Source organism: Chelon labrosus (genome assembly GCF_963514085.1).
Source record: "Chelon labrosus genome assembly, chromosome: 17".
NCBI classification, from domain to species: Eukaryota; Metazoa; Chordata; class Actinopteri; order Mugiliformes; family Mugilidae; genus Chelon; species Chelon labrosus.
The window spans coordinates 3,470,848-3,491,804 of record NC_140350.1 but is presented as its reverse complement, the minus strand read 5'-3'; the positions used below and the strand labels follow the sequence as shown (position 1 = coordinate 3,491,804).

The 20,957-nt window shown below is 39.7% G+C and overlaps 3 protein-coding genes across 5 annotated transcripts; 2 read left to right on the top strand and 1 right to left on the bottom strand.

Annotated features, from left to right (window-relative positions):
• The first annotated feature begins 11 nt into the window (after positions 1 to 11).
• On the top strand, positions 12 to 10,647 carry rnf121 (ring finger protein 121). The gene is made up of 10 exons (XM_084564871.1): positions 12 to 120; positions 605 to 777; positions 2,300 to 2,337; positions 2,542 to 2,683; positions 3,780 to 3,934; positions 4,065 to 4,172; positions 6,613 to 6,733; positions 6,819 to 6,952; positions 8,479 to 8,580; positions 9,327 to 10,647. The coding sequence occupies exons 2-10, from the start codon at positions 700 to 702 to the stop codon at positions 9,445 to 9,447; spliced, it is 999 nt and encodes a 332-aa protein (XP_084420997.1). The 5' UTR covers positions 12 to 120; positions 605 to 699; the 3' UTR covers positions 9,448 to 10,647.
• A 113-nt stretch (positions 10,648 to 10,760) lies between these two features.
• LOC311502576 (interleukin-18-binding protein-like) lies at positions 10,761 to 12,360 on the top strand. The gene is made up of 5 exons (XM_084564872.1): positions 10,761 to 10,960; positions 11,040 to 11,081; positions 11,173 to 11,235; positions 11,336 to 11,459; positions 11,641 to 12,360. Exons 1-5 carry the CDS (start codon positions 10,846 to 10,848, stop codon positions 11,804 to 11,806), a joined length of 510 nt encoding a protein of 169 aa, XP_084420998.1. The 5' UTR covers positions 10,761 to 10,845; the 3' UTR covers positions 11,807 to 12,360.
• nlrc3l1 (NLR family, CARD domain containing 3-like 1) lies at positions 12,360 to 19,405 on the bottom strand. 3 transcript variants are annotated; one of them, XM_084564859.1, is made up of 7 exons: positions 18,479 to 19,405; positions 16,586 to 16,853; positions 15,681 to 15,782; positions 15,502 to 15,579; positions 15,301 to 15,406; positions 14,944 to 15,184; positions 12,360 to 14,838 (listed from the first exon to the last, which is right to left on the bottom strand). In XM_084564859.1, the coding sequence occupies exons 2-7, from the start codon at positions 16,762 to 16,764 to the stop codon at positions 13,271 to 13,273; spliced, it is 2,274 nt and encodes a 757-aa protein (XP_084420985.1). In that variant the 5' UTR covers positions 16,765 to 16,853; positions 18,479 to 19,405; the 3' UTR covers positions 12,360 to 13,270. The 3 variants fall into 3 exon arrangements, with proteins under 3 accessions (XP_084420985.1, XP_084420986.1, XP_084420984.1); XM_084564858.1 differs by having other exon boundaries at positions 12,361 to 14,838; positions 18,515 to 19,405; XM_084564860.1 differs by lacking the exon at positions 18,479 to 19,405 and having other exon boundaries at positions 16,586 to 16,934.
• Positions 19,406 to 20,957: the final 1,552 nt, after the last annotated feature.

Sequence of the window (20,957 nt, the reverse complement as noted above, 5' to 3'; positions counted from 1 at the left end):
CCTAACGACAGCTGTCAGACCTGGGTTTTATAACATGTCATTATATATATATTTTTTTTTTTCAAATATTTTTGGTGATATTCAGAAAGGATAATGACGTCCAATTGACCCCGCAGGAATGTGAGTTGAGTTATAAACAAGTTACAATTCCTGCCTTACATGATAACATGGCACTATTATTGCATTAAGAATAAATGAGTTTTCAAAGTATGAGAACAGTAACAAGTTAAACTTTGATCATATATGTTTGACCTACATTTCATCTGCCTATATGTTTTAGGCATTCACGGTTGGTATCCTTTGGGATCTTTCATACAGTCAGTGTTTAAGATCTATTGCATCTATTGCTGTTTTACCTTTAGATAGATAGATAGATAGATAGATAGATAGATAGATAGGTTTTTATTTGTCACATGCACAGTTATACATAGTACAATGCACAGTGAAATGTATTCCGATTGGTTTCCGCAAAAATTACATCACAGCTCTCTGTTGACCTGCTGTTATTGAAAACAAGATAAAACATAAAATCAAATCGTGCTCCGTTGCCTCTCTGTTGGACACTTGTATTTGACCGACATTATTTGCGAACTTTATTTTGAAGGGGGGAGGAAAGAGAATCTCACAAGACCGGAAGTGACCCTCTTAGGTTTGTTGCTAATGCTAATGGCCCCGGAACGGTAAAGCAACACTCCGAAGATGGCCGGGGTGTTTGAGGTGGAGGTTGATGGTGTAGAGCACGACCATGGATTGGAGCACCATGACGATCCGAATCAGGTGAGAGTGATGAGCCACATCGAAGTAATGTAATAGATTAAACACATTAGCTGCTTCTCGTGGGTTTAGTCTAACGTAAGCAGCTAGCTACTGGTTAACTTAGCCATCTGTTACTGAGCAGAGGTGTCCCGATAAAGTGCATTGTTCAGCGTAACATAAGCGATTACACGTCGTTCGTCAAAGCAACAGTGCAAGAGAAAACGCCCTGAGAGCCACTTAGCCGTGCTAAGCTAGCTCAGTTTCTTTTTCAACTAAAAAAACTCAGGTGTTTATTATTTTATATTCTGCCAATAAGTAGAGCATTTTCCACGCTCATATGGTTAATTCTATGTTGGTAAACAACCTAACAACATGAATTATTAACTCCACAAGTATAGCTGATGTGGCTGTTCGGGTCAAAGGTCATGTCTTGCTAGTTGTTTTTACTTCCGGTGGCATTTCAATCTTGTCAAACCTAAACCATCTAGATGTTGAAGTGATGTTACAGTGTGCAAGAAAAAGAAATTCACAGTCTGTCGTGTGATGTGTAGGCAGAATAGCAGATCTATATGCACATCACTGATGATTTAAGTGCATGTGGTTCCATTCGTAAACTGAGTAGGGGACATAAGGTTCCCCAGTGGCCGGTGTTTGCTCTGCATCCTAGTGTGTAAAGTGACCAGAGAACAAAAAAGTACCTCTGAAAATACTGATTTGATGAAAAAGACAACAATCAATCGTTTATGTAGTTTTTAACTGAGCACGGAGACTTCCGCACTGCAAACCACAGCCTCCAAATTGAAAGCACAGTTAAACCAACAGCTCTCTGTTATTTTAAACAAATGCTGAATACCATAACCTTCAAGAAGATAAGATCTGATGCAGGGCTATTTTATTCGCTAATGTTCCTGGTGAGGTGGCAGTTGAGTGTATTCGTTTGCCAAATAAGAAGTTCTAGTAATGAGCAAATATTGCATCAGTCCTTGCTGCTATTTTAGTTAAGGTAAAGTAGCTCAACAAGCCCAACAGCTTGGGAGGGACCATAACTAATTAGCACACTCACTGCGCATTGATAGCGTCATTCTTGTTAACTATAGATATTCATGAGTGGTTATATCTTTTATTCAGCCTTGACACACGGTCGCCATCTTGCTACTCAATCAAAGTTAAAGCTTTTAATTCAGGTATTATTTAGCTGCTCTGTATGCAGTGTGTGGTCTAGGTGTTTTGTGCCAACTGTGTAAAAGGTAATGTTCAGTGCTTCAGTTTGGTGGGATAATTGTTTTTGGTAATTACTAGTGGCTGACTTTATTCATAGAACTTTAAGGACTCCAACATAAAATATTATAGAATCTGGACCCAGAAGGAAATCATTTCTTTGTTTTGGTGTTGTGGTTTATTAATTCATTGCATGTTGCTAAGCCACACTACAGTAGTATCCCCTCTTTACAGCTTACAGCTTAGTGTGTAGTTTCTTCTGGCTGTGATTTTTTATTTTATTTTCAAGAATAATAATCAGTGCTTTGTCTTTTTCTTTCTTTAGTTTGATATGTCCAAGCTATCACCAGAAGAGAAATGGAGGTTAGTCACATTTTTCTTGGCTTCTGCGTTTCTTTTTGTGACATGTATTGTACAAATATTTTCTTTCCTCAGATGGCAGGATGGGACAATATTGTGCAGAGCTGATGCGGCTTTAAGGACACTCTTATCCCGCTTTGGCATAAATCCACGGATGCCGTGGCTCTCAGCTATGCATTAGTGTAACATGTACCTGTTTTTCCACAGGGTGGAGCATGCAAGAATGCATGCCAAACACAAAGGCCACGAGGCCATGCACGCAGAGATGGTGCTGATCCTCATTGTCACCCTGGTCGTCGCCCAGCTCGTCCTCGTGCAGTGGAAGCAGAGACATCCAAAGTCTTACAATGTAAGGGACTAAATTTCAACAGTAACAATTTAACAACAACAACCCCTCCCCACAAAATCATCACCATCTATGCTAATCCCTCTCTGGTTGCCAGCATCCATTGCTGTGCTCTTTCATGTACAGCCACCACAGCTAATAAAATGAAATTCATACAAAAATATAAAGAAGCATCACAGGCATGTAAGTATCCACCATAACTAGAAACTTGCCTCTCCCCACTATATAACCCCATTCAAGAGCCCTTCAAGAAATTTAAATATCCACTCCACTTCGCTTCATATAGATCCAGTCTACCCAATTGTTTATATGACATTTTTTCAAATGCTGCAATACGTGCCATCTCCATAGCCCACTCTTGCAGAGAGGGCGCCCCCTCTGTCTTCCACCCCCTGACAAGTACAAGTGCAATGTTTGAAAAAGGTTTAAAATACTGTCATGTGAAAAGTCACATTTCAAACCGAAGAAGTGGTATGTTTTGCTTACAGAATCACGTCAGCTGGGAACTAGGGGTATGTGTGTTTGCAGTGATAGGAAAGTAAATAGAGGCAACAGGTACTTGCATCTTTGTTGCTGTACGTCCGGTCGTGCTAGCTGAACGTACACCTGGTCATAGGAAAAGGCTAGGTGTAAAATGTGTTTTAAGTCCTGCATAAAGTTAAGGAGTAGCGCTACACCTAAATCGAGACTAAATTGTCCACTTAGCCAGAGGCAGGTGTAATGTGAAAGTCTTGGCCAGATACAATGGTGCGTCTAACATACAGACTTCCGATCTCCTGACAGATCAGGTTTGAAAAAGTAATGAGAGACCACACCAATCGTCTGAACATATATGGAGAGAAATCTTGAGTTGCAGTGGGACAGCCGTGGCAATTGTCACAGCCCTTGAATGTGTCAGCATGGATGTGCATAGTCTACAATGGACGTAGCTTTGCCTCGTCGTAGTTTCAGATAATGAAACGGTTATATACTCTATATCATTCACCACACGACAGTTGGTCCATTGTTTGTGTTTTCTTTGAATTTATCCAGGATATGGAGTCGTGTTATGGTAACTGTTTATACATGCATCTTCTTACATGAACGTTCTGTCTTGTAGCTGGTGACTCTGTTCCAGATGTGGGTAGTTCCTCTCTACTTTACTACCAAACTTCACTGGTGGAGGTTCCTGACCACATGGTTTATCTTCTCTGTCATCACAGCATACATCTCCTACCGCGCCACTCGCAAGCCGCTGGCCTGCACCACACCAAGGTAAAACCGACGTTTACACGTAAACACATCCCGTAACAGGGAGAGTGCGGCCTTTCCTGTAATGTCGGGTGAAACGTCCATTACATACTCAGAGAAAGTCTAACAAGTTTCTTCTCTTTGGTGTCTGTAGGTTGGTGTATAAGTGGTTCCTCCTCCTGTACAAGATCAGCTATTCCACGGGAATAGTAGGCTACAGTGTCGTCATGTTTACACTTTTTGGTATTAACCTAATATTCAGGTACGTATTACCAGAGTTAAATTATTATTTTCGTTTCAGTTTCTGTGTTCAAAGCTCTTAGTGGAAGAAGCCCTTCAAAGGCTGGTGCTAACAAGAATAGGCTAAAGGTGAAAGGGGTAGCATGTTTCAGTGGTTGTTTGCAAAATTAAAACTTGACCCCACATCACTGGCTCAAAGAGAAAGAGAGAGAGAGCAGTGGTGGTCAGGCAAGGTAAAGCGAATGAATAAAATGGAGAACCAAGCGGGCAATCTGTAGCATGCAAGCTACCCTGACTTCCTCCGCCCACTACATTTTTGCCATGGAAAGTTGGCCTGCTCTGAACTGAGTTTACTCAGGCAAAGTTCTGCCAGGCTAGTCAAATTGTTTGGGCGGGCTTTATGTGGTGATGGACAGACAATAGAAACAGCATTAACGACGTGTAGTCGTACACGTCATCTCAGCTGAACTTCAGTTGAATTTGTTTACAGCACGATGGCTCTTATAGGTTGCAGGCCTATCCAGTTGTGTGCAGAGGTATTTTTTCTCTGTATGAGTTGAGACATGCCCCGTAATCAAATCTAGATGACGTGTCACCAGACTTATATTCTGATAAGAACTGAGTCTTGCTATGCCAGGCTTGTGAATCTTTGGTATAAAACATTAATAACACAGTGGTTACACTCTCTACACAGCCCTGCTGGAAGATGTTCCTCTACATATTTTGTTTGAATGCATCCCATGGGCACACTCGATACTGTTCGCTGGAGCCTCTGTGTTCTGCTTCACTGCCCTGCAATTTTTTATCAGAGCTTAGAGATGTTCATGGTCGTTTTGTTTTAATAGAGTTGTGCTCTCACAGTCTTCATGCACTTATTTGAAACAAGTTATTTTTTTTAAATGACACATACTATACCCATTTCAAATAGTTTCTTCCTGGTCTGTTTCTTATGTAGCATTTACACGTAGCTGCCACTAGATGGTGCTGTTTCCCCCCCTTCCACATCCTTTGTGATGACTGATTCCACACCATCCACAATGAAAGGGCGAGGTTAACTCCTGGCCTTAGAGCACCAGGAGCTAACATTGCCTAACCAAGCTAGTTGGGCTAAAGGTCAGCCTGCTTTCTGACAAAGCCTTCACATGACAAGTTAAATAAATGCATCTTGTGATGAGTTTTAAAATAAATTGCTACTCTCATACATTATTTTTGATTATTTGTAATCTTGCTCGCCGCATGCTGTATTAATTTGCAAATTATGCCATCCTCAAACTAAATCCTCTGAATGGGGTCAATTTTTTTTCCATAACATGCATTTACTGTCAGCTTATATATTATTATTTATTACAAGGAAGCTTCAACTAGACTTGTTAGGATTACTGCACATAACCTTTGATGCTGAACAATGATACACCTCCCGATTGGTTAAAGGGGAATTACCGTTTTTTACAACCTGGACCTTATTTCTGGCATAAAATACGATCGTTTACTCACTCATATAACTTTGGTGTCATTTGGAGTGACTGGAGCACTGTTACCTGTTATCTATTCGCGGACGTGCAGCGGTTTGTTGTTATTTGACCAGCTGTTCCTCTCTCTGCCTCCTCCGCATCCTCCTTTTAACGAGCTCCTCATCCCTATACTCTGGCTCAGAACGGTAAAGACGTCCATCATGAACAAAGTCATCATCCACAACCTCAGAATTGTAACATAATGTTGCAAAAAAACTAGCAGTAGCAAATTACAGGTAAACAAGCCGCGCGGGGTGCATGTGGCGCTCAGAGATGACATCATCCAGGTCAGAGGTTAGTAGGTCAATCTACAGACCCCGGGGTGAGTAAACAATCGCCTATTATGCCAGAAATAAGGTCCAGGTTGTAAAAAATGGTAATTCCCCTTTAAAACACGTCCTGATAATTCAGTTCAAACTAAACAAATTTAACATACTCCGTTCCGAGTTGTAATCATTATCAACTTAACCGATATAAAAGTGCCACGGGATTGTCTGTCCCTCCTAAAAAAAAACAATGTATGTTTTTATTCTTTCTTTTCTAAACAGGAAGCTACCTTATAGCTTCCTACATCTTCTTCTGGAATTAAATGGGCCAAAGGTTTTGCACTTCCTACCCAAAACATGACAGTTGTCGTCTCTGAATTAGATTTTAGTTCCTGTTTTTGTTTTTTTTATTGCCAATTAGCAGCAAAGATTTTTAACTTTTGTAGGCATGGTTAAATTCTTGTTTAAAAAAAAAATAATAATAAACGTCAGGCTGGTTCAGCCTAAAAAAAATGTGTTTTAGTTCAAGTTTTTCCTCTACAAAATGTAAACCTGGCTTTCCTAACACCTGATATTTGTTCATATACATATTAAATAGACATATCTGTTTTATGGTTTAAACAAAAGGTGATGTTGAACACATTAGTCAGAGCCATGAATGAAATGCAGTGCCTTCTCTGTCCAGGATAAAGCCAGAGGATGCTATGGACTTTGGTGTTTCATTGCTCTTCTATGGGCTGTATTACGGGGTGCTAGGAAGGGACTTTGCAGAGATGTGTGCAGACTTCATGGCTTCAACCGTTGGGGTAAGTGGACAAATAACACTGTATATTTCAGCTGACCTGTTAAACTAAAACGTGATTTTGACAACTTTTCTCTTTTTCTTTTCAGTATTACAGTGCATCAGGCATGCCTACCAAGCACCTCTCTGACAATATCTGTGCCGTGTGCGGTCAACCCATCCTCGTAGATGTCAGTGAGGAAGGGATTATTGAGAACACGTACAGATTATCCTGCAACCATGTGTATCCTTTATGTCAGAGGTCTTCAACAGGGGGTCCGCGACCCCTAGGGGGTCCTCGGAGGTACTGCAGGGGGGTCGCGAAAGCTTTGGTGGATTAGACTTTTTTTTTTTAAATTCCCCCTGCAATTTTTTCCACAAATTTAAATGTCTTTAAATACACATATACATAACTAGGGGGTCCCCGCTCCATGTCTGTATCAGTTTGGGGGTCCTTGGCCTGGAAAACGTTGAAGACCCCTGCTTTATGTCATAAATATATTATTGGTGCTATCTGTTACCAGTGGAAGAGAAGTTCAGTTCAGACATCTCATGTCTATTAAAGGTTTGTGTTGAAAATACCATGTGATTTGGCAACCCAAAGAGGAATTAACTTATCATTTTCATGTCTGAATATTAGGTGACTTCCCCCAGGATTATCTGTGCGGTGTGTAAACAGTAAATATCACGCAACCTTATTTAGTTTCCCTGTCATCTTGTGTTTATGTTTGTACCTACAGTTATATCATATTCCTTTATAACTTATTAGTTTTCCAATTGATTGATATATGCTCCATAACAGGAGATACGCAAAAACATTTTGAAGTCCATCACAATTTTGCAGGTTGTAATTCTGCGTGTTACTTATAATATTTTGTCTGATTTAACCTTTTAAGCACTTGAACTTTCAGTTGATGTTACTGTCTAAAAATGATGTTTAAACTTTGCTGTTCCAAATTTAATCATAAATAGATTTCATAACAATTTAGGTGCACCAACCATTCCAGCATTGTCACAAATTAAAAATAATGGTCAGGCAAAAAAAATAAATTTACACGTTCAATTCCCTGAAATCATTTATTAATTAGACTTGAATTCTGCAAATAAGTGCCATGTATGCCAGTTTGCTGTGTTTAAACAAGGTCAGGAAGTATTTTTTCGGCCTTTAAAGGAACAGGTCGGAGTATTTTGAGCTGCTATGAATAAAAAAAAGTTAGCTTTTTGACATTTAAAAATTTGACATTAATGTTGATACACATGTAGCAACAATAAGCTGGAATTTCTAAAGTACTTCGTATTTGAACCCATATAGCAAGGGTGTCTAACTCATTTTAGTTCAGGGGCCACATACAGCCCAGTTTGATGTCAAGGAGGCCAGACCAATAACACCATAAGCTATTTACCTATAAATAACGACAGCTCCAAATGTTTCCCTTTGTTTTAGTGCAAAGAAGAACATTATGAAAATGTTTACATTTAATGACTGGACATTTCTTAAGAAAAGAAATGCAATTTCTGTTTAGTTCTAGGTCTCAGTGTTGTGTTATGTCTACTTACTAAATCTCTAAATCTGTGTGAACCCTAGGAATAGCAATTTATTGTAGAAATTGCAGTTAATGCCTTCAACGTAATTTTTGCAATTGGCAAATTCATCCCACGGGCCGGATTAGACTCTCTGGCGGGCCGGTTTTGGCCCCCAGGCCGTATGTTTGACACGTATGCTATATAGTGTTGAGCTGCTGTTGCACTGGACCTTAACTCCACCTTCAGGTTCCACGAGTTCTGCATAAGAGGATGGTGCATCGTTGGAAAGAAGCAGATGTGCCCGTACTGCAAAGAGAAGGTGGATCTGAAGAGAATGTTCAGTAACCCGTATCCTTTTTAATCTGTCATTTTCAACATTTGAGTTTTACAAACTAACTTTGCTCTGCTGTATTTGCTTTTTTCTTTGGAATATCCATTTAAAAAAAAATAATTAATTGGTGTAATAAATCAATATATTCACAGGTGACCTCTTACAGTCAGGCAACCCAATTATGCTAAGTCACAGGAGGGACTTATTTTCTTGTAACGTGATTGAGTGGGCAGTGACCTTTTGAGGCATACACGAGATTTATATGTTGTACTCCAAGTTCCACTTCCTTTTTGTGGCTTGGAGAGAAACGCTTCAGCCATTCTCTGTGAATGACAGCACCGTACAAAAATAACACTTTCATAGAAACTGTAAGCAGTCATTGACTACGTTTACATGGACGTATTACGTTAATAATCGGGTGGCTTGCTTGTCAATGTGACTCATGTGACTGGCCTGATGGGAAGGCATTTCCAGTAGGATTAAGATGGGTGCTTTTAACCTTTTGATAATATGTTCAATAGGAAAATATTGGCACCAAATAAACATGTAAAAAAACTTGTTCGTGCACGTAAACCCACGCATCTCGTCAGTTTATTAGATTTAGCGTCCATATAAACAGTTAATAATGATTTCAATCAGGCTGAAGTAATACTGTCCATGTAAAGGTAACCATAGAGACTATACATCCTAAGGCCTATTATCTGTTTCTAATCACTGCCACATATGTGTGTTTTTCCCTTAACCTGTTTTTTTTTTTCCTTAGCTGGGAAAGGCCACATGTCATGTATGGACAACTTTTAGACTGGCTTCGGTACTTGGTGGCCTGGCAGCCCGTTATCATTGGATTTGTGCAAGGCATCAACTACGTCCTGGGTCTGGAGTGACCTGGAAGAAATGGACATACATGCCATGCAGAGAAGATATGCACTGGCTCAAAAGACTGAGGGCCTAACACTGAACTAAAACACCTGATTTAAAAAAAAAAAAAAAAAAAAGTGTCTATACTTTTTGTATATATTTCTAGACACATATCTGTATTTACGGTTTATTTGAATTTCATTAGTTATCTGAATTTGGATGTCAGTGTCCCAGGATTTACTCCACATCGTTAATGATTGGTTTGTGCATCTTATGGCCTAGTAAAGCGCTTCTCCGAATCAATTAGAGAGGCGCTTTTTACTAATTAATGTCTTAAAGTGTTTGTTATTACTTAGTTAAAGGATCATGCTGGTATTGGTCATAAACATATTAGATGGTCGTAACACGAGTAATAAATAATGAATGGAAACGAGCAGAGATCACCACTTCCTCCTAAATTTGGTAACTGTGCTGTCCTCTGGAGTCATTGCGCAACTTCTTTATTTAATGATGCTGCTGGAGACCCATTACGTGTTTTGGATTTTGGCGACGTGCGTTTTGTAACAGCAGCGTGTGAGCAGAGGCATTGTCATCGTTTGGGGGGAAGAGCGGTACGGTAGTCTTTTACTATGGAACTTTCAGAGTTGCTAGATTTCATAATACACTCATCCGCACAATCTGGCAAAACAGTCATTTGGTTTGACTCCTTAGACAATATCCTATATTAACTAAATTAGATTCTGCTCCACTGTATTGGGGCAGTGGCCAAATAAAACCAAAATTATCTGCATGGATAGAACGCTAGAGATAAGAATATTTTTTTCTGTAGTCATGGGGCTGTTACGAAATCACAGTCACCCAAGTAAGCACAATCTGAAAGCTGTATCAGTCAGTAGTTGGACTAAAATGATTGACTATATATTTGATCTGAACATGAAAGAAAACATCCCAGAATGATCCTTTAACTGTGGGAGTACTGATGGTGCCAGTCTTAATTAATGTGATCCGTTATATCAAAGTTCTCTCATACTGTTATGTGTGGGCTTTCCAGACCACAGGTACCCGGAATGGTTGGTGGTTCTAGTATGTGTCACAAGGCCAGGTTTGAAGGGTATTTTCTAGTCAAACGGTAAAGGGAGTGTGTACAACGACAATAACATGCATACATTTCGTTTTGTTGTCCCATGTTTTGATGAAGATCCGCTTAATAAAGGTCACGTGGTTTAGATGGTGTGCAGGTGTTTTATCAGCGCATCCCCGAGGTGCATGTTTCTGAGGTCTTAAGCCAAGCCCGCTGCATGACCTCATGTGTAGGCACGCGCAGAATAAAGTGACAGAGCTGTGAGTTACTGAGCATGTCCGAAATCAAATAGCGTTACTAAGAACGGGGGTTAACTTGTTTATGAGGAAATCCCAATGACCCAATGAGTGGGCGAAGGGGAAGTATGAGTGTACATATATATAGTAAAGCCCAGACAACAGTCAGCAGCAACAGTCTCTCAGGAGGAATCACCATGAAGCAGTCTTCTGTTGTTAAAGGTAATCCCACACAATGACACCAGTCATTTTCTCTGTATTGTGTTGCTTTGTTGTCAACATTGTTGTGCCTCTTCCACAGCTTTTGGATTTCTGTGTCTGCTTCTTGCAGATGGATTTCCAGGTACAGTACATTTTTGTCTGCGTCCAATTGATATTTTTATGTAATCTTAATGTTTTTTTTTTTTTAAATCTAACTGAAGTTTGTCCTTCAGTTCCTGAGGATGAATTTCCAAAGATCATCGGGCCAGACCGGGTCAAAATAGAAGCTCATCCAGGTAGCGCTCAATATCAGCAACATTTATGGCTTACACATGCTGACGTTACACAATGAAGACTTTTGTTATAGTGAAGCTGTGCTTGCGTTGTGCCTTTCAGGAGAGCTGCTGGTTCTACACTGCGATGCGTTTCCAAACTGTGAAGATGACATTACTCTTATCTACTGGCTCGTCAACGGCTCTTTCCCTGAAGAGGGCGATGGCAGGATAGTGGAATCAGATGAGTGAGTGTTAACACTTTATTGGAATTGACTTAAACACATCATAAATTCAAGTCCACATCGTTACTGTTAGACGTCTGTCGGACTGTATCTTTTGCTTGAACATTTTTTACACAGCAGTGAAGACAGCAATGATGATTGATGGCTAAATCTGCAGTTGGACTGAAATGACTGTTTGTTTTAGGTCAACTTTAGAGGAGGGTGCAATCCTTCACAGGAGTTTGGTGTTGAAGAACGTCACATCGGAGGACCTCGGATCCACCTTCAAATGTGTTGTGACAAATGCTGTGGGAATGGCCCAGAAGCACATCACGTTAGCTACCAACACCAGCGGCTGCAACGGTGCTTGACTGAACGATATTGATGTAAAATGTGGATTTCCTGTGGCAGCAAAATGAGAGCCAGTATTATATGTGAATTTACTCATTTGTTATGCTGGAGCTGGATGACGAAATGTATAAAGCCTGGACTGTATTTGGTTCCACAACATCACATCACCTTTATTTGATAAATTTATCTTCAGAGAGACAAAACATGTAATGAAAATACTCCTTCTGGTTGTTTGGAAATAAAATTTAAGAAAGCCACTTGAGTTTAAATTTTGTCTTCTACTTGCAATGTATATATGATGCATGGTGTTCCTTTTATCCAAGACACTTGAGGGCATTTTTTTGTGGAACTCAGTTTACTCTTATTAAAACTGCCTACATTACCTTCAGAATACTTTTAACACTACGGCACTTCCATATGATTCATACTGAATCATCTCAGTGTGTTTGCTGACATCTTAAATGTGTGCGTTTGAATGAAATAAATACTCTTTAATGAGACAAAAGCCGCATCTATTGGTTCTTTCACAAAACTGTGAAGCTGCTGCTGGAAGCCTGAGGTTGTTTCCCCAGAGATCTATAGATAATCACACTTTATTTTAAGCAGGTCATTTTTCTTCTAATGGCTATTACTGTCAGCGTTGGAGCCCAAAAATCAACCAGGAGCCAGTTTTTCCTTAGGATTATTTATTTGTAGGTCAACATAATTCATAGGCAGAATCCAGCGTCTACTGATGTACTGCAGTTATGTTTTTTGGGGGGTTTTAAATTAATTTGCTAAAAATCATCTTTGTTTAAGATGTAAATTTCTATCAGTTGTTAGACATTACCAATTCAAGTTTACATATTTACAAGGTACAAGATTACACACAGGCTTTGCTATAAAAGAAAAACTCAGTGATGTAAACTACAGCACGGATGGGTGTGTTCGAGTCCTGTAGGATAAACGGTCACTCTTCCATGTGATTGCTGCATTCCATAAGAAAACAATCTTGCAAGCAGCCAAGAACAAGTAAAATTGACTAATTTAATAGTGCAAAATGTTTCACAAGACAAAAGAAGGCATCAATATTTGGTTAGTTGTGCAGTCAATTTTAAGTGCATGTAATTCTAACCACAGCAGCAGATTTAATAGAAATGGTAGCAATGATTCATAATGTCTAGCATAAGTCTCAAATCATATCTGCATTGCATTAAAAAAACACAAACCCAAATAAGGCACCATACAATCTCCCTACTTAGATAAACACACACTAAATCACACCATTCACACTATTTAAAAGATTCTATTTCCACCTTTGGAACATGAGCATATCTGAGGAACTCTTAAACAGATTCTGTTTGGCTCTTAAATTCTCAAAATCCTCAATAGTGTTTAGGTTGGTTGGACTGAGATCACATCCTGTCCTAATGCAACACGGTTCTACGTTAGTAATTTAGTGTTGAGCAGTGTGTACAAGATAAACTACATGATGAGTCCGATGTTCACGCACTCAGCTCCGCCAGGCACTGCTGCAAGTTGCCGATCCTGTTGGGATACTGATTGTCTCTGATCTTCTTCCTGATAAGTGCAACGGCATCCTCTATGACAGATGACCACTTTAAAGAAGATGGTTGGAATGGCTGGAGAAGTACAAAGTTGCTTTTAGGGGCCATTCCAAACAGGAAACGCAGGAAAATGTCCAGTTTGCCATCTGCACATGAGAGGCTTGTGTCCAAAGCACATTTGTACAGATCCTTTGACTTGGAACCCTTGAACACCGCGAATTTGCCTTTTTGCTCAAAAACGTTTGTCCCCTGGATCTTAAAAAGGAGAAACACGTAAAGAGCAGCCAGGTACTCCTGCATGGTGGGGTGGATAAAGCTCAAGACTTTCTCATGGAACAAGACGTACGGCTTTATGAGGTACTGTGTGCACAGGCCGCTGTTAATCACTGCCTCCTGTTCACTGATTCCAAGCTCTTTCCAATCCCACAAGGTTAAGCTGAACTGGTCTTGTTCCAGCATGCTGAAGGCCTGCTTTCCAAGTTTCATAAGGAATTCTAGTTCTTCTTCTGGGGTCCACTTCCGAGCTCTACATGTGCGAAGCTGTCGTATGAGCACAAGCATCAGCTTTGTGTACATGTAGGTAATGCTCCTCGGCAGCTGTGCTCGTGTCCGCTGTTCCTGAAATATGCGCTGGCACTCATCGGCCACCAATGAGCAGAACAGAGGCAGGTGGCACATGATGCGGAGGGTTTTGAAAGAGTTGACATAATCAATAACTCGAGCCGCCTGATCTGGATCCTTAAACCTCTTTTTAAAGTAGTCATCCTTATCAGGCTCACGAAAGCCCCGCACTTCTATCTCATGGTGAAACGTATCCCAAGGGATGCAGCTGTTTACTTGTGGCCGAGAGGTGACCACAGACAGGTTGCTGTAGAGCAGCCGCCCTCTCATGACGTTGACCACGATGACTTTCAAGGTGGTGGGATCAGCGTGGTCACACAGCAGCTCTGTATTTTCAAAGTCAAGCTTCCCAGAATACTCATCAAGACCGTCAAAGACAAACATCATTTTGCAGTCGCTACTTCTATAATCCTCAACTCTTAATTTTTTAGTTTCCGGGTAGATTTGTTGTATTATGTCCTGGAGGGAGACATTTGAGCCCTCAAACTGTTTGAGCTGTCTGAATGTCAAGGGAAATAAAAAAGAAATGTGTGGGTGTGACCGCTCTTCAGCCCAATCAAGGACTAACCTTCTGACCAACATGGACTTCCCTGATCCCGCCACACCAGTGACCAATATTAACTTGACGTGTGAGTGGTCTTGCAGGCTTTCCTCACTGAAAACATCCTTAGCAGAAAGAAGATTTCCTGGTTCCTGGTTGGTGTCCTGCTTTTTTATGGTCATTACCTCGTGTTCAATATTTGGGCCATTATTTGACTTCGATGAAATGTTGAGATCAGTGAAGACCTCGTCAAAGGGCCTCTTCTCTCCCTCCATGGCCAAATCCTGACACACTTCACCATAGGTCTTCTTCAGAGTCTCTCTCAAATCGTAACGTACCTCATCTGGAAGAAAAAGTACACATTAAAGAAGTCTGTGCAAATAGACTATCCGACACATTTGTTTAAGGTTAAATTAACAGGACCGTGAAGATACAAGAGTGGACTTACTTCTGATGCACAAAGTCTGCAGAAAGTCAACCATCTTACTTTGCCCTATCTTGATAAGAACGGTTTTGGTGATCTGCAAAGACACTTCAAGGCTGTAACACTCGAGTAACCGGTCCACAAGGTCCAGCATGTCCGTGCTTTGGGGAGAAGTGGTGAATAACTGGGGGTAATACTTCCACAGCATCCTCTTGAACCTCCAAAACTCCTCCTTTGTCAACTCCTTAAGGGTGTCACAAATTGCCTATGTCCAAAAGAAGGATCACATTCAGTGCTGCCATTTTCAAACTAGAGTATTAATTACTTGAATATGTGTAGTGTATATAATTTCTTAAAAAATATAGAAAGGTTAAAGGGCACCTTGAGAGTAAATCCCACTGTCAGAGATGGATGACTAATTGGATCTGGGCCTTGGATTAACTCAAGTGTTTCAGTAGGCTCTGAGACTTCATCTTTGCTTTTATTCCTGGTGAAACAATAGTGTATAGATTTTAATATGTTTAACGCCCATCTACTTGCCACACACATTAACAAGTAGACGTGCTGCACCATATGTCTTACTTAGGAGCTTTTTTTTCACAGTCGTCACTGTCAAAGGAGTAGCAGCTGGAGAATGAATCTGCTCTGTCCAGCTGGATCCTAAAATCAAGAAGACAAAGGGGGGAATGACATTTTCTTCGGGTGAAAGTACAATGTGAACAAGTGTTTCATGAACCGAATGTCTCTTGTCTTGTTTGTACCTTGTGGAAGACCCTTGGTCATCTTTCATTTCGTCTAAGTTCTCCTCACTTGTCATTGATCTGTAGCTCTGAGCGGGTGACACGGCCTGTTCCACATAATGCCTGAAAAAAAGAAGATTGACGGTTTGTTAATTACTAAGTGGCTTCCATGGTACATGCAAGATAAGCAGACCAAATTAACCCGGTTGTTCTCTCTCAAGCAGCATGAAGGCCATCGAGGCTAAGGTATTCAAACTGTGGGCTACAAGAACTTCAGATATTCAACATAAACTTAACTCACTTTTTGTTTGTCCATTTATTTTTATTTTGCTCAAACTAAAAAAATATACCATATTTTTGTGACATACATGTTTGCATATCGATGCTTAAGCTACGAACATGTACCTATTTCTCACTCAACAGTTGAACTAAATTAACCTCCCTTTTTATTTTGGTGCAAGCTTTGTGTTCATTCTTAAAATGAATTAAATAATGATAATAATAAAAACGTCAAAGTATGGTGTACGGTGGTCGGTAGAATTATGAGAAGGAGAGTTTATATAACACACACAATTTTATAACACGTACGTAGATGATAATACAAACTGAAAACAGATCAGATAACCCTTAAGGAGGTATTTATTCAGTTCCCTTGGGAAAACTGCTGAGCTGCGACACCTACCTTGTTGCTACATGTAAGGTGTAAGTGATACTCACTTTCATTACTGTAGCCTAAGAAAATACAGTAAATGACAACCTTTGTCACTGCCTTAGACATACAGCCTGAGATTGTTGTATCATCAAGAAGATTTATTCTTTTTGTTTTATAATTGTGATCTATTAATCATCACTTTCCATTAAAATAGTAATGACATATAGAGAGCAAAAGCATCTTTAGTACTCGTAAGTGAAACATCTCTCCCTACCAGTTGCTGGTATCCATTGGATCCGGTCCCAGGTCAAGAGAAGGTCTTCTTGCAGGGATGTAGTACAGGTCGTCGTCTTCTTCTTCTTCATTAGCCACGTTCTCTCCTCTACCAGATACTGCTTCCCCAATGGAGGAGCTGCCTGATTGCGTGGCCATCGCCTCGTCAGTGTCATCCATGATTTCATAGGGAGGGTCAGTTAATGACACGGACAGTGATCACTTTCTGTTTAGCAAGGATGGTCTCAGGGTGTGAAACCTGCCTGAACCTGTATGAGAAGAAACATGGAAAGAAAGCTGTTTATAAGACCTGGTTTAGAGATTTTCAGATTGTGTCTGACTACAATAACATGCAAAGTAAAATCTCATTTAAATTTCCTACAGATATCTTTAGAATGGAATTAGAACAGACATTTTTTAACACTGGCTACTGCAACATGTTATGATTGGTTTGGCTTGTTTCAATATGAAACATTAAATTGAAATAAAAATTCATAGAAAGTTAAATTCACTCAATTGTTCATTCAGTTCAATTACATTCTGAGGTACCTAAAATTAGCATTGCATTCAAATGTCTTGTTTCTTGGTGTAAAGATTAGTGCAGTAAATTAAATATCACATATTGGGCGTCAAAAGACTTCATGAAATAAGAGCCAATTCAGTAAACAAAAACAAATCATCGTATATAGGTTTTGTTTTTTGACAATACAGCACCAAAAACCACTGGACATCAGTACAGGTGGTTGAGGTTAAATTCCCGATCAGGACATCCCCAGTGTCGGCCCCGTAGGCACGGTCTTTGATGCTACCTGCCAACCTCATTAGTAACAATGGGAGCTAGAAACACACGAGTCACACAACGGCTTGGATGCTAGCCAGGTCAACAAAGTTGGTGTTAGGCGCTGGGCAACCATGGCAACATCATGAGGAGTGGGTTACTGGAACAAGAACTGGACATTCATGGACAAAAGATCCCGTGAGACCTCCATATACAAACTAGTGATGATGTTGCTGTCACTCATGATGGCTGCGTGAGATCTCTACATGATGTCCAGAAGCATGCTGTACTAGGAACAGCTAAGATACTGTGCAGGACCTAAGCTTGAGGAAGAATACTGCATACAGGGGCAAGAGTGGATTTTTTTAAAATATGATTCATATAGATGGAAATCTGTTTGCTAGACATACAATACTGTGTATATTGCTGCATGACCATTTTTGAGTTACTTTTGTCATACAGATTTCTGTGCAAGAGTTTGATGCCAGAATTAAGAGGATGGGAGAACGCACAAGCCAGATTTTGTCCAGGTATGTGTGTTTTTCTTCTTTACTCCTTCTTCTTCATCTCTTAACCCCTCACAGATAATCAAGGACACATTCAGAGGGCTGGGGCCACAGTTCGAAAAACATCTCACCTTCTATAAACTCGTAATTAATACACAATAGGCCGTATTAAAAGTTAGACACCTGAAATCCACAGTCTGGAGGTGAAGCATGGCCACCATCCTCATATGTCCCATGTATAATCTATCTATTCGTCATTCTGACTGAGGGACCACATTGATGATATCAGCTAACTGCTACAAGGCACTGTTATAAAATGTTTGGGGCCTTTATTGCACTATTCCACACTGTGCTCTCTTCGTTTTGTCGGGGACAGTCTTTTCAGTTGTACTAATACATCTATACAGCACTGGGAAATGATATTCCCAACGGATTTCGTGGCAATTTTATGGTTATTTAACTAGCTTAGCAAACTTTGAACTTTTGATGGGCAATGCAGGCGCATTACTCAAAACGCGAAGACAAATGCAAAATTACACTAAACCTCTTACGTACAGTCAATAAATGTAGAGGTACTGCATTTGTTGCTATATAAATACATTAATATTACCTTCTAATGTATATTCCAGATAGGAATTTACCTCACCTCGCTTCAGGAAGTCTATTCTTCTTCTTCTTCTGCGTCTGCGTCGACTTCTTCTTCTTCTTATTATTGTTTTTCTTCTATGTTTTCCAAATGTAGGTGAGGTGGAGTAAAGCCACACTGCCACCTATAGGCAGTTTGAAAACATGCAGTCTGGAGGAATGACCAGTGGTGGAAGTACAGAAATGAAAAGCAGAAATACCAGCGTAAATAACAAAGTATTATCCCTGTATTCAAAAATTGTTACGACCACAGAGTACTCATGCAGAATAAATGCTTTCAGTATATTATTGTGTTGGTTTAATATGCTGTATTTTCAGAATTTTAATGTGGCACTTGGTCTAAAGTCCTAAAAGTACTACATACTTCTGGAAATTGACTATATAACACGGCATACTATTTTCTGAGCTGATCATATATTTTGTATATCAAATCTTTGTCTTTGTAAGAGATTTAAATAATCCTGAAATGCACAATCTCTCCACGTATCATTATTGTGCAATAAATAAAAGCTGTATGTCAAATCACTCGTCAGCTCATCATCATACTGAGTTTTTCTGCACAAAATATCCAACAACGTTGCATTTCACACAGATGACATTTTCAAATGCCACAGAAAGGCACTGGTATAAATAATGTCAATTAATCATGATGGGTGAATTCTGTTTGGCTGCTTTTAGTTTCATTGTTCTGGTATTGTGACTGCAGGACTACTGTTCCTCTATACACACATCACCTATGCACAACAGTGGCACCATTTATGTTATGGTAAGGTGTTTTTCTGTACTGTGTTATAAACATGATATTTAACAGCAAAACAAATAAATAAATAAATAAATAAACATGAATAATAATCTGCTTGTGACCGTAAAACTGAAGATAATGGCATATGTGTATAAACAGACAATGCAAATTGGCCAGAATCGGCCGTAATTAATGACCCAAGAACTGAAGAGTAGTCCACCCAGTGTTTTTTTTTCTCTCCAAGACGTTGGACTCATGTTCATGAGTCACATTCATGACTTTCCATGTCATAACCACGAGGTCACATTTGAACTAGATGAAGCATTTCAAGCACTTATGAAATAACAAACACTTCCTGTCTCATGTGGGATTTTTCAGAACGGTTGTGAACCTTGTGTAGGTACATGGTTGAAAGATTATTTGGTAATATTAAATGTAGGTACCATGTTTGCATATGAAGGCCTTTTCCTGTGGTATGCATTGCTTCATAAGTGGAAATTTCCACTAAGGTCTAAGTTACAGAGTTGCACCACATTTTTTCGGATGTTTTAAAAAATGGCTGAGGTAGCTTTTTGTGTATATTGCTGCCCTCAAATGGTGTTGTGTTTATCATGTTCACGTCTATATGAACGGTCCTCTCTGGTGGTATTAACAACCAACTTTTCATGTTGTACCCGTAAGCTCAGCTCGGGAGTTGCATACCATATGTTTAGGAAAAAAACTAGTGAAAACATTCCACACCTGTGCTGATGTCAACTTGTCTCCTATAAGGGCGGGTCAGAGGCAACGCCCACGTAACACCTGATACAGGAAATGACACCTGACCTGTCTCTGATTTTACTCTTATGCTAGCAGCTACTGAAGACTTGAAATTCTGAGATGAGGAAAAGGCTGCAGAGCTCTGGTATGCTCACTTCTTTCTTTCTTCAGACCCAACCAGAACTGAGTCAATTTACATCACTTGAGGCAACTTGAACCCGCAGTGTCCTCTCATGCAGTAACTTACCCCCAAGATCACTAACACACTTTCATGTGTGAAATCTGTTGAGTTCTCATTGAACCTTCTTTATAATTGGAAAAGCTGTCTGGCGTTTGATAAAGATTTAATCAAAGTCGTTTCAACATGTTTTTTTTTTCAACAATTATGAATTTCAAAAAGTTAACTTTAAAAAATATTTTCACCTTGATCTATATGTTTTCACTGCTGTTATATAAGGCTGGTGCTGAATGTCAAATCTGTTTGTAGACAGTAGCGTTGGAATTTTCTTCAGGCAGTCTGCTGCAAAATATGACTCACGAAGGTAAAAAAGGCATCACAGCTTATAAGAGCTGCATGCAGTCACATTAGCAAGTTTCACACTTTACAGCTTCCTGTCTCTGAATTTATTTATGATTATTGATTGTCTTGAATGTCAGTGCTAACACTGTTGGGACTTTATCCACTGCAGTGGCCGCTCTCTAGCTGCTTGTGTGCGTGCAGCAAAATAATTCAGTAAATCATGTTCTTGTTTTTGTCATATTGACATTTTTTTAATTACTCCCTGAAGAGTTTTAATTTAGCCTATTGTTCTGGTGGACATTTTTGTCTTGTTTTTTTTTTTTTTTTTTTTACCAAGTTTTTGTGTTTTCATCATATGTGTTGAAGGGTTCCACTTAATTTAAAGAGTGATTGAACCTATAATTTACAAAAACATGAATGTAC

What these genes read in the sequence shown, in the direction of transcription:
- rnf121 (XM_084564871.1), top strand. Translation starts at nt 700, where the DNA reads ATGGCCGGGGTGTTTGAGGTGGAGGTTGATGGTGTAGAGCACGACCAT. An exon ending in GACATCCAAAGTCTTACAAT is followed by an intron (nt 2,684 to 3,779) that starts GTAAGGGACTAA and finishes TCTGTCTTGTAG; the next exon opens with CTGGTGACTCTGTTCCAGAT. An exon ending in AAGAGAATGTTCAGTAACCC is followed by an intron (nt 8,581 to 9,326) that starts GTATCCTTTTTA and finishes TTTTTTCCTTAG; the next exon opens with CTGGGAAAGGCCACATGTCA.
- LOC311502576 (XM_084564872.1), top strand. Translation starts at nt 10,846, where the DNA reads ATGAGTGGGCGAAGGGGAAGTATGAGTGTACATATATATAGTAAAGCC. An exon ending in GCAGTCTTCTGTTGTTAAAG is followed by an intron (nt 10,961 to 11,039) that starts GTAATCCCACAC and finishes CCTCTTCCACAG; the next exon opens with CTTTTGGATTTCTGTGTCTG. An exon ending in TCTTGCAGATGGATTTCCAG is followed by an intron (nt 11,082 to 11,172) that starts GTACAGTACATT and finishes TTTGTCCTTCAG; the next exon opens with TTCCTGAGGATGAATTTCCA.
- nlrc3l1 (XM_084564859.1), bottom strand. Translation starts at nt 16,764, where the DNA reads ATGGATGACACTGACGAGGCGATGGCCACGCAATCAGGCAGCTCCTCC. An exon ending in TGTGAAAAAAAAGCTCCTAA is followed by an intron (nt 15,407 to 15,501) that starts GTAAGACATATG and finishes TTGTTTCACCAG; the next exon opens with GAATAAAAGCAAAGATGAAG. An exon ending in CAGTGGGATTTACTCTCAAG is followed by an intron (nt 15,185 to 15,300) that starts GTGCCCTTTAAC and finishes TTTTGGACATAG; the next exon opens with GCAATTTGTGACACCCTTAA.